This window comes from Pongo pygmaeus, chromosome 4 (assembly GCF_028885625.2).
Source record: "Pongo pygmaeus isolate AG05252 chromosome 4, NHGRI_mPonPyg2-v2.0_pri, whole genome shotgun sequence".
Lineage (NCBI taxonomy): Eukaryota > Metazoa > Chordata > Mammalia > Primates > Hominidae > Pongo > Pongo pygmaeus.
The window spans coordinates 31,909,797-31,922,333 of NC_072377.2; the positions used below are offsets into that span (position 1 = coordinate 31,909,797).

Consider the following 12,537-nt stretch of genomic DNA (forward strand, 5'->3'; position numbering starts at 1 on the left):
ATTGATAAAGGAAGCAAAATGTGGTTTGGGATTTGAAATGAGCATGTAAAATTTTTATCAAGCCTCATGTTAAGTACTTACATCTAAGAAAGAAAGTAAATTAACCTGTGACCCACATAATTCTAACAGTTGCCTTCTAACTTGCAAACCCTTATAAAAACTCTTGCTACAATGGCATATTTTATATAAAAAAAGACTATGATCCAAAATATCACCTGTGAGACATGATTAGGAACTAACTCTTGCCTTTCATGGCCCTTCAAATAATTGTAAAAATAATTGTATATTTGTATGCATGCAATTGAATCAAAATCTCATAGGAATTCATAATAACAGGAACCACCCCCACCTCCACTATTGATTAAGTTCCTTTTACAGGCCAAATACCACAAGAGGCCCGTTAAATGGCGTATTTCAGAAGTTCATGGAACTACCTTTTTCCTTGAGTGCACCAACGGAGGAACACTTCAGTCGGCCTCTCAACCTTAGTTCCCTCCTTTAGAAACAGGCTGATTGGCCTAAATCATAGTAAGTGACAAAGCCAGAATTCAAACACTTTTTCCAGCTTCAAAGCCTTGCTCTTACACAACCCCAGCAGAATAAAATCTCCCCGAGACAATAATCTGTGTTGATACTGAAACCATTTATTCTTATAATTAAAACTAAAACATAAGTTATCCTGGATTACAGGGATAATACTACCCATTAGTAAGGAAATATGGAATTTGGGATATGAAATCTTACAAAATAAGTTTACCATACTAAACTGGCAGACCAATGGAAGACAATCTTTTCCAACTTTAAGACCAAGAAGTCTGAGTACGGCCCAATGTTGTATAATGTACAACCAAATTAAAGATAAAAGGCTGATTCAACAAATTTAAGCTTTAATATCTATAAAAGATATATTTGATTCCCAGTGGTAATAATCCATTAAGAAACTGGCATTTTAGGGATTGATATAGTTAGGATGTTTTGGCCCCTCCAAATTTCACATTGAAATATGATACCCAATGTGAGAGAGATGGGGCCTGGTGGGAGGTTTTTGGGTCATGGGTGGATCCCTCAAGAATAGCTTGGTGCTTTCCCCACGGTAATGAGTTCATGTGAGATCTGCTTGTTAAAGAGAGTCTGGGACCTCCCTCCTCCCTCTCTTCCTCCCTCTTCTGTCATATGATGTGCCTGCTCCCCATCCACCTTCTACCATGACTAAAAGCATCCCGAGGCCTCCCCAGAAGCCAAGTAGATGCTGGTGCCATGCTTCTTGTACAGCCCACAGAAACGTGCACCAAATAAACCTCTTTTCTTTATAAATTACCCAGTCTCAGGTATTCCTTTAGAGGAATGCAAAACAGACTAATACGGGGATAAAAAGCCTCCCTTAATCACTAAAAGATTTTTTAAAATCAATTCGTATAATAATGTGGGGAGGAGGGTAAAGTATGATTTTTTAAAAAAAATATTTTTCCATCTTGTACCAGAAGTATAGTGTGATACAACAATCGTGAAATAAACCTGAAGCACATCATCGTTAATCACCAAGGAACGGAGTTTGATACAGACCTCCCTCTGTGCCAGCTTCTGTTTGTCAGTTTGTTTGACTTTGGGACTATTTGCTAGGAGGTGGCGAAGTTTCACATAACTCTTCCACAGTTTTTGGTACCTAAGGAAAAGTACAGGCAAACATCTCAGGTAAAGAGAAGGTAAACCTAAAGTGCAACAAAATCAGTTATTTTAAGAGGCCTCTTCAAATCATACATTACATTCTTTTGATTATTCTTTATGGCAGAAAGCCATCATTCTAAGGAAGGCTATGACTTTGAGATTGAGAGTCAGGATGGACAAGAGTCAACTGGAACCTGGTGATTAAGTTGATTATTGCTTATTTCGGTTGGAAATGAGGTGTGACTATATAAATGAATCTCTGGAAAGAATTCCAAAGACACAAAAATACCTCAACCAATGGAATCATCCTGTTTCTCACTGTTACCTCTTGAAAATAACAGATTTTATTTAAATATACACTTTCTGATATTTGTTGAAAGAAAGACCCCTTCCTTAATAGGGAGACTGTCAGTTGCTGAACTACTTATACCAAATATAAGAGTTGAAGAGTATTAGAATAGAGAACTCCATTTGTGCCAAAACCCAAGCTACATAGCTGTATCCATTTGTCCACTGGAGAGGGTAAAAGACTAATGGTGTATACCAATTTGTATTTACCATGACAATATAAGCATATTTGTTGCAGCCAAATAAGTTATAACATAGACCAGTCTAAAGGATACTGTCAAAGCATCCTGGAAATGAAGCGAATATGCAGACCTTTATCAATTCACAGTCCTGCCATCTGAGAGTCCACGAGAGCCTCATCACATTCTACTAACATTTTTCTGACAAGAAGGGATTTTCCAAAGATTTTCTGTCATATTAAAACTGCTCCTTTCTTGGCCTTAGCTGGGCCTCTCCTTTTTTGAAAACTTTTTTTTTTTTTTTTTTTAAGAGAATGGAGGAAAGAAAGAAGTACTTACACAGTGCCTGGTTCACTGCTTCATACTTTTATCCAAAGGGGGAAAAAAAAGAACAAAACCCTTTAGCCTCTTCTAATATATGTCAGCCCAGCCAGAACTGTATTTATGAATTGAAAATCTCCCATGCGCTTTTCTCCCACTATGAATCCTTTTTTTTAAAAAAAAAAAAAAAAAAAAAAAAAAAAAAAATTAAGTCAGGAAGCTGTTTGTATGTTTAGCAAGGTAGGAAATCCAAACAGTCCCAAAGAATCTAATGGTACTATCTCCATTCCCACACATCCTAAATCTTCTCCCAGAAAACACTAACATGCCAGTTGGAAAAATCAAAATGTGGAAAGTTACGTCAATCCTAAGAGTCAGAAGTCACGGCTCCTACTTCCAACACAACCTTGACTTTGCATGTGATCTTGAACTCTTAAGATGCCCCCAAAAAGAGAACTCTGCATAAATTCGGCAGTGCTAGGAACCAATATGTGCTACTTTCCTCTAGAGGGCACTGAAAAAATAAAAAATAATTATTATTATTATAAGGATGAATAAAGAAAAAGTTCCTTACAGTTTAAAAACATACAAGGACTTATGTTGACCAAGTTTGCCAAAAATATTCTATTGAATAGTTTCTTGCACTCAAATATGTAGAGAAAATAATTCTTCAGGAGCTACCAAAATTGTTTCATTTGGATAATCTAAACTAGAAGTATGGCTCATTTCAGGTCTTAATTTTTAAAAAGGAAACATCCACTAAAAGGTATTTCTCTGCTAATTTGGCTGTTAGTAGAAGGTGAAATTGGCTAAGACAAACACTGAGAAATATCTTACTGTGGGTCTCCTGCATAACTCAACTGTGCAGGGCGTATCCCAAAGTGGACGATAATCGGAAAAGTAATCACATCGGGGTTGAACTGTTCACGATCCAGTTGATCGATACGGACAGAGCTTGGTTTCTAGAGAGAAAAATCAAAGCCATTTATTCCCATAAGAAGTCTTTACGTATTGACTTTAACCTAAGTAGGGAAGGAATAAATCGGACTTTTTTCCAGGAAAGCCTTGTCCCCAAAGGGAAAAGGTCATTTAAAACCCTTTAATTACAGCAGCTATACTATCTAAAAACTATAACGTCATCCTTGTAAATGAGCCTATGCCATTTGGCATAATGAACAATGATTTTGTCCTTTTTTGCAGTCCACAGAGAAACCTTTAAAAATTAAACTTTTAAAAGGATACCTAGTCAGATATAACTTTTCCTTAACCTCTCCAAAGGCACAGGGGAAGGATTCCACATCACAGGCAGAGCCTGTTCTGCTTTAATTTGACATTTCAGAATGCACAGACAGATGCCTCTATTTAAGTTTTTTCCCTCACTTGTTCTCAGTGGATCTTATGTATTCCTTTAATTCTACATCTTTAAGTTAGAAAGTATAGTGGTGCAAAGGCCAAATAGTTAAGCTTCTCTTATTATGTCCATGTAGGACATTTGTGTATTTTAACAGAGAGCCTCATATTTTTTTCTTCATGTCTCATAAAGGAAGAAGTGAATGGCTCATTCCTTCTGGATCATTTGTGAAATGGCTTTCGTCTTGAAAGCTTAAATTTATGAAAAGATGGTAAAATCACAGAGAATAGGTTTCAGCAACCTCCTTCCTTATAATCACCTCTCAGGACAGTCTCAATTAGAGATTCAGTTTTTACTAGCACACTGTAGAGTCTGCGGCTCAGTTGCTTTGGAGGCTAAGGCTGTAAAACTGATTCACACAGAGGCCAATCATCTTTATTCTGTCCCACAACAATGCCCAACAATTAGAGTCTGGCTGGCTGTCTGGTTTCTCTGGGACAGAGGAATTTCAATGCTAAAACCAGGAAATCTCTCAGCAACTGGGACAAACTGGTCACTCTACCTACAACTGTGATACCAGCCAGCCATCTGACAAATATTCAACGAGGTGACAAAGGGGATAAACTTGGGTGAATTCATCCACATTACTTAAAACACTCAAATCTTTGGGAGGCCAAGGTGGGTGGATCACGAGGTCAGGAGTTCGAGACCAGCCTGGCCAACATAGTGAAACCCATCTCTACTAAAAATACAAAAATTAGCCAGGCGTGGTGGCGCACACCTGTAGTCCCAGCTACTCAGGGGGCTGAGGCAGGAGAATCACTTGAACCCGGAAGGCGGAGGTTGTGGTGAGCTGAGACCGCACCACTGTGCTCCAGCCTGGGCAACAGAGTGAGACTCTGTCTCAAAAAACAAAACAAAACAAAAAAAAACCCTCAAACTTTTTAAGTGTCATTTAACAAACAAAATTTCACTAGCTTCTTGAAAAGTTGGTCTCTGCTCTCAAAATTTGAAAATGGAAAATATTTTGTTCCCATGTAATCTAATATAAAATTATTTAAATGCCCATCAACAGTAGCAACGTGCTATTTAAGGTCAAAGAATTACTTTCATTATTTTGTACAACAAAACAGCAGGACACATTTTTAGAATGGGAACTGTGGAATAGAATGCTATTGAATTAGTCATGTTTCTGTGATTTTAAACACCATGCCGTGGTACCAACAGAGGAAACAGTGATTTAAAATATCTATAGTATCTCTAAATTTATGGCAGGGGTTGAGGGAGCAGGAAATGAAATATATTCTAGACTTTGGCCACACCCTGTAACATTTATCATACCATCTCTGTGTAAGAATAAAAAATGACAGAAGTCACTATGACAAAAGCATTCCCTGGAAGATTAATTCTTTTAAGTTCTGCAGCAATAAAGTATTTAATGTGACCATAATGGCTTGAAAAATTTAATGAATTTAATGAATTTCCCAATATTCTTGCCATTTTGCAATCTTTCAAAGCAAGTCCTACCGAGGATGAAATGTAGTGTGGTGTCTACCTTGTCGCATGAGGAACTTGCACGCTTCTCAGCAGGATGTTAGCATAATACTGAATGCTCAGATTTTTTTCCTCCTTTAAGCATATCTTTAGATAAATAGTATAAAAGAATTAACTTCAACACATTCCTAAGCCTGACACCGAAACTTCCAATATAAATCTTTCATACTGACTAGGTCTGACTCCATGTTGTTAATACTGGCTTTACAGCATCTCAAGGATGCACAGTTAATCATGCCAATAATTTCTACAATTTCTCAATTCCTCAGACATCTTACTGTTTAGGAAGCACCCCTGGCAAGCCTATCCCAGTGATCTCTCCTAAAATGAGAGGCTTTCCTATGCGTCCACTGGCTCAACCATTCATCAAAGACTCCTTTCATATGTTAGTCGTCTTTGGGTTTTCACCTGGGCAAGCATCATACATTAGTTTGGTGCAAAAGTAGTTGCGGTATGGCAGACCCCACAACTACTTTTGTGCCAACCTAACATATAACTTCACTAGCACCTGGCTCATATAGTAGTCCCTCGACAAATTAGTTGAATGATGATCACGGTGATCATAAACTTCATCTATGCCACTGGCTCAAAAACAAGCAATGAGAAAATCAAACGTTTGAGGATTTTTTTTAACTACAGAAAACTGGGCCTCACTGCCTGGAGTATATAAGGTAGGTATATCCTTAAGCCAGGGTATCCTTAAGTTTTTTTTTTAATTCTCCAGCTGATTCTAGATTTCAGGAAAACGTAACTATACCATGGAAGGAAGCCCAGGGTGAACGTGCTCCCGCCGTGTCTACCACAGAACATGGAACTCTCCAAGTGGAACCACCCAGCTGAAACTGGACATCTCCCACCACCATCACCCCATCCTCTGACTCAGCATGAAAAGTGATGGAGGGAATATCAATATATGCAACTGTTTTAAGAATAAAAATAGAATTCAGTCTTACTCTGAGAGTGTTATTACTTACATATTTCTTTTAAAGTTACTTTAATAATTATGTGGCTTAACAGTATAACAGTAAAAATTATACGATCTTCTGGTTTTAAACAAGTTTTATGTTTAAAAATATTTTTATTAAACAATTTTACTTTCTGGATTTGTTTAAAAGAATCCATACTAGCCAGAATGTTTTATTTGTAAATAGCAACATTTTGTTTGTGCAGATGTTACTGTCATGCTACAAAAAGTTGATCCAGAGTTTTTAGTTTATGAATCAAAGCTATTAAACAATTGGCAGCTTTTTAGAAAACAACAGCTTTGTTAAGTAGATTATTCCATTTATTTTCATGGAAATATTTTAATTCTTCATTTCTATAAAATTTTATCCTTATAAGATGCCAATATGTAACTATTTTATGAAACAGTAACACTAATTTAGAAGAAAAAATTGATATAAAGAAAATGTTATGTCTTTATATAAGAACTAGTTTTCTTTTAATTATCTCCTTTAAATGTTTGCATTTTTTACTTCTAAAATTGAATATTAAAAGCTAATTTTAAAACAAAAAACTTAAGTAGCACCCAAAGAAATGGAAAATATTTATAATAATTATGGTGGAGGATCAATAAAAAAGAAGACTACAAAAAAGATCAAAGGATATTAACAGGCAATTATCAAAAGAAAACACGAATGGGCAATAAACATTTAGAAATCAAAATAAATACAAAACTGAACTAAGTCATTTCCCGCCCCCCAACTCTCATCAAATTCCCTTAGTATAACCAGCATGAAGATATGGTTGCTCTCATATGCTCCCAGAGTACAAATTTTACAGCCCTTCTGGAAAGCAATCTGCAACATCCATCAAAAGCCTTAAAAATGTCCCTATTTTCAGGTAGAATAAATTTACTAAATTAGGTGAATTTACTACCAAATATGCCTAAATTGTAATATTTTCTTATTTACTAAATATTTAAACGAAAAATTATCCAAGGACAAGAGCAGCGAGTACCTAAAACTTTTAAAATGTGCTGTTACTGTTTTCATGAAACATTCAGATCTGGAAAAGAAGGTCCTCCAGCCTCTGAATATACAGACACCAGAACATACCGTCCCAGGGTTGGTAACAATCATGCCTTTGCATTCTTCTGCATATTTCTGCCACTCCAGCTCCTCCCACTGAAGCATATTGGCAATCTCCTCCTCGGGCACCAGGGCTTTGCTGCACCTTAACAAGTACAGGAGAATCTGGTGCATGGACAGCACTTCCTTTCCTCCATCTTGGGTGGGAGTGGGAATGGAGAGAAGGGGAAAAATAAGGCTACTCAACTTACAGCAAATCAACAACTGAATAGGGAAAAAAACAAGACAATGGAGGAAAAAGAGCACATACAAAAAGGTAATGTAAAATTTACACTGTTTAACCAGGTGCCAAATAATATGAAAGCCATTTGTTTCATTGATGAACAGTGCTCATAAACCATCTCATTTACTAAATTGGCAACAACAACATTATAAATGATAAAAGGCTCCATTTGTGAGGTATGAATATAAAACAGGTGCCTATCTAAATAAATTTAAAGCCACCTAGCATAAAGAACCATAGTTTATAATATACAGAACCATGTTAGGTCTTAAATATTTTATCATTCTTTCTGAGGTAACAGATGAAAGCTCTTTAGAAGTGATGTTACTGTCTTAAGGAAATTCTAAGCTTTTGTGAGATATTTATGGATGTCTTCAATAAGCTGTTGTTGCATTATGGTCTAATTTTTTGGTGCTAATGTGCTGCACCTGCCATGATGAACAGAGCTAAAGAGCCAGTGCTAATATCATGGAAGATCGTTATGGAGTTAGTACATGGAAAAAATACCAAGTGTTCTGAGGCCTACAGAAGCATATAGCACCAAGAACAGGGGATAAAAATAACAAAGGGCATCATTCAAGTACCTTGGAAAAAGACAATTAATCTAGTACTTGATGAACTAAAGACATCCACTTCATTTGGGCATTAATGTGGGGTCCACAGGCTTCTGCCTTCTCTTTGGACTTAACTTCTAGACCAACATGGGCAACCATTTTATATCTCTTTTCTTTGCCTACACCCAACCAAACAAAGGACAAGAGCCCTGAAGAGGACAATCATTACCCTCTCCCAGGTCATGAGATAGGCTATAAACAGTAGTACAGGACCAACACTTCAGGAAGAAAGAAAGGGACCAAGCGCACAAGATGGCAGCAATGGGATGGCACAAAAGAGAGTGTCCTCCTTGGTCAGAGGAATTAGTGGCACCCAGTTTGAGTCTGGGGCACTAAACAAGTTTAATGTGAATTGCTGTGGGCTAAGAACTTAAACAAGACTGCATGTCTGAGAGAAAAGAGAGAAAATATCAACATTTCTGTGTGAGCTGTGTTCCTCCATCTGAGATGTTACTCTGGAACTAGACCACATTGCTGTTCTACAGCCAATATATATGTAGGCATGCATTCACTCATTCATCCAAATATTCATTCATTCAACAAATATTTATTGAGTGCCTTTTATGTAACAGCCACTGTTCTAGGCCCTGAGAACGCAGCAATGATGGAGACAGCCAAAGCCTTGCCTTCCTGAAGCTTCTACTGCAGTAGAAAGAGACAATATAAAAGAGCTACATAAAAGATCAGGTTGAGATGAGTACTACAAAGAAGAATCAAACAGGACAAGGAACTAGAGTTGTATCTAAAAGGATGGATAGGAAAGGAATCTTCTAAGAGGTTTCACGTAGGCAAAACTTGAAAGGAGCAAGGGAGGCTACCATGCAGCAGTCTGGAAGAGGAGAAGAAAGAGCAAATGCCCTAAGGTGGAGTGGAACTGTTGTGCCCAGGAACTGCAAAAAGGCCACTGTGGATGGTGTGAAGTGAGAAGAATGTGAGAGAGGCAGCAGGGAAGTCAGATCTTACAAAGCTTTACAGCTCGTTAAGAGCTCTGGAGTTGACTCTGAGATGGGAGCATGTTTTTCACCACATGTGCCATGCACTGTGAGTGGTCCCATGTCAGTATCACTAGGGAAAAAAATGCTACAAGCTCTAGGCGCTCAAGAAGCACATAGGCTAATAATGATTGATCACAACGGTTCCTAAATGAATCTTTGTAGATAATACTCAGAAAATAAAGTTCTTTTAATCAAAGTTCTAAAGACACTGTGCTTCTAAAAAGTAATAATAATTGTCCAAGAAGTGACAAAGTCACAAAATACATCAACCCACATTAAGATATGTTATATCTACTAATTCATAGCAGTGACTTTTTTTATGCCTTATTACAAAGCAACTGCCTTAAACGCAAGTCATCATTAATAAGCTAACGTCCATAGTGTTATGGACTCAATGTTTGTGTTCCCCCAAATTTCATATATTAAAATCCTTTTTTTTTCTTTTTTCTTTTCGATCAGGGTCTCTGTCACCCAGGCTGGAGTGCAGTGATGCCATCACGGCTCATCGCAGCCTCAACCTCCTGGGCTCAGGCAATCCTCCCATCTCAGCATCCCAAGTAGCTGGGACTACAGGCTTGTGCCACCACGCCTGGCTACTTTTTTAATTTTTTTTGTAGAGACAGGGTCTAATTATGTTGCCCAGGCTGTTCTCCAATTCCTGGGATCAAATGACCCTCCCACCTTAGCCTCCCAAAGTGCTGGGATTACGGTGTGAGCCACGGCACCCAGCCATATATTAAAATCTTAACCCCCAGTATGATGATATTAGGAGTTGGGGCCTTCAGAGGTAATAAGGTCATGAAGGTAGAGCCGTCATAAATGGGATTAGTGCCCTTATAAGAAATATGAAAGAACTTGCTTCCTCTCTCTTTTACCCACCAGGTGAGGATATAAGAAGATGGCTGGCTGTGAAACAGTAAGAGGACCTTCATCAACAACCCAACCACGATGACGCCCTGATCTCAGATTACCAGCCTCCAGGACTGTGAGAAATAAGTGTTTGTTGTCTAAGCCACCAATCTATAATGTTTTTGTTAGTACAGTTCAAACGAAGACACATGGCTAGGGGCATATTTCTCCAAGTCAGTCTCAAAACACATTTCCACCTGGGCATGGTGGCTCATGCCTGTAATCCCAGCACTTTGGGGGGCCAAGGTGAGCAGATTGCTTGAGCTCAGGAGTTCAAGGCTAGCCTGGGCAACATGGCAAAACCCCTCTCTACAAAAAAATACAAAAATTAGCCAGGCATGGTGGTACACGCTGGTGGTCCCAGCTGCTCAGGAGGCTGAGATGGGAGGATCACCTGATCCCTGAAGGTTGAGGCTGCAGTGAGCCATGACTGTGCCACTTCACTCCAACCTGGAGAACAAAGTAAGACTCTGTCTCAAAAAATAAAATAATAAAAACATATTCCAATCCACCTGCTTGTAACATGTGTTCCTCCATCAGTAATGTTCCTCTCTTTGCTAAGGAGCCCAGCAAACCCACAATACCTGTCTCTCAGTCTGAGTCCATGATAATCGCTAATCTTCTAAGGGGACTGAGGTGAACAGGTGAATGAGAAAATTCTAATGCCAGAATACGTTGCCTATACACTTCACGTGCATACACAGAACAGCAGGAATAAAGGAAACCTAGAGAACCTTGGAAAGAACTGCCACCCTAACTAGGTTCACTAGGAACTAAGGAAAAAATAAAATAATTTTTGGCTCATATTGCCTATACTTGGTGAGATTACTTAAGAGTACTAGGGACTTTAAGGACACAATAGGGGTCTAAAATACCCTAAGAAGGAGCAGAATGTTGCTTTGTGTAAGAATTAGAAAAAAGATTCATATTTTCATGGGGGAGAGGAGGATGACGGAGGGAGTAAATATACACAGGTCCAGGTATATAAAACAGCACTAGAACCTCCACACATACATTTACAGTTGCCTGACTCCATGGCACTTCAGATAAAAGGGAAATGGACTGGGGACAGCGAATTTAATGTGAAAAGACTTTTAAAAGAGCTAGTGAGAGAGAGGAATACTTAAGACTACAAACCAAGACTCCCTTAAAGTCTTCATTTCTGTAGAAAATGATTAGTATAGATACTGTCCAATTTAGGAAAGGCATAACTAGATTAAGAAATAAGGCCATTGGCTGGGTGGGGTGGCTCACACCTGTAATCCCAGCACTTTGGGAGGCCAAGGTGGGTGGATCACCTGAGGTCAGGAGTTCGAGACCAGCCTGGCCAACGTGGCAAAACCCTGTCTCTACTAAAAATACAAAAATCAGCCAGTCATGGTGGCAGACTCCTGTAATCCCCACTACTCAGGAGGCTGAGGCAGGAGAATCGCTTGAACCTGGGAGGCAGGGGTTGCTGTAAGCCGAGACTGTGCCACTGCACTCCAGCCTGGGTGACAGGGTGAGACTCCCTATCAAAAAAAGAAAGAAAGAAAGAAAGAAGATCACAAGGTGCTTGTAAGAATGCCAGTTATCCACCTTCTTATTTAGGTGCAATGCTAATGATAAGGCAGGAGTGAGTCACATAGCAGTATAGAAAGTAGACATAATTAAAAATATGTCTAGTTAACTTTGCACATCAGGTGCAAAGTTAACAACACTGAAGGAAAAACCATAAAACCATATAGAAATCTGCTAAATATTTTAAATGGCAACTAAACCTTAAAGAGATTTTATTTACCACCGTAAAAAAGTAGAAACTCAGGGCAGATAACCTGAGGTGAAAGGTATCTCAAGGAAGGGGGATTGAGACTCTGCTCCCTGTCTGGTTTTGGGGTTCAATTTCCATGGAAAGGTAAGAGGAGATCCACAGATTAGAGACTCCTGCCAGAGCCCACAGGGCATGGGCTGTATCTCTCACACCGAGCCTGGCAAAAAGACACTCCATAAACATTTGTGGAATGACTTTCTAAAGCAGACTAATAACTTGGCCACTTGCACTCAGGCTGCCATGAATTCACTAATGTTAATGAATTGGCTCTTTTGGTTTGTCTGCCTTGCCACTTGTTTATGTTGGGGATTTATGGAGCCATGTCACTGAGGGCTAGGAATTAATTTTTATCTTGTTAGCTGAAATAAATAGGACATGATATAAATGAGAAATGAGAGCGGGTAAGCTAAGGTTAGCAGGAATTCCGCCAACTCTCGGACTGGAACTGTGACAACAGCTCATTATTCAGGAAGAACTG

The 12,537-nt window shown here is 38.7% G+C and overlaps 1 protein-coding gene across 12 annotated transcripts in view; it reads right to left on the reverse strand.

The window, feature by feature from the left end:
* The window catches only part of DROSHA (drosha ribonuclease III), a 130,904-nt gene that overhangs the window by 63,260 nt on the left and 55,107 nt on the right, over nucleotides 1-12,537 (reverse strand). For 8 of the 12 annotated variants that reach the window (XM_054488091.2, XM_054488087.2, XM_054488094.2 and 5 more), the window contains 3 exons: nucleotides 7,476-7,645; nucleotides 3,351-3,475; nucleotides 1,564-1,663 (listed from right to left, as the gene is read on the reverse strand). In XM_054488091.2, coding sequence (XP_054344066.1) covers nucleotides 1,564-1,663; nucleotides 3,351-3,475; nucleotides 7,476-7,645 — 395 coding nt within the window. The remainder of the gene's footprint in view (nucleotides 1-1,563; nucleotides 1,664-3,350; nucleotides 3,476-7,475; nucleotides 7,646-12,537) is intronic. The other 4 variants (XM_063664692.1, XM_063664691.1, XM_054488092.2 and 1 more) reach the window with 1 other exon arrangement.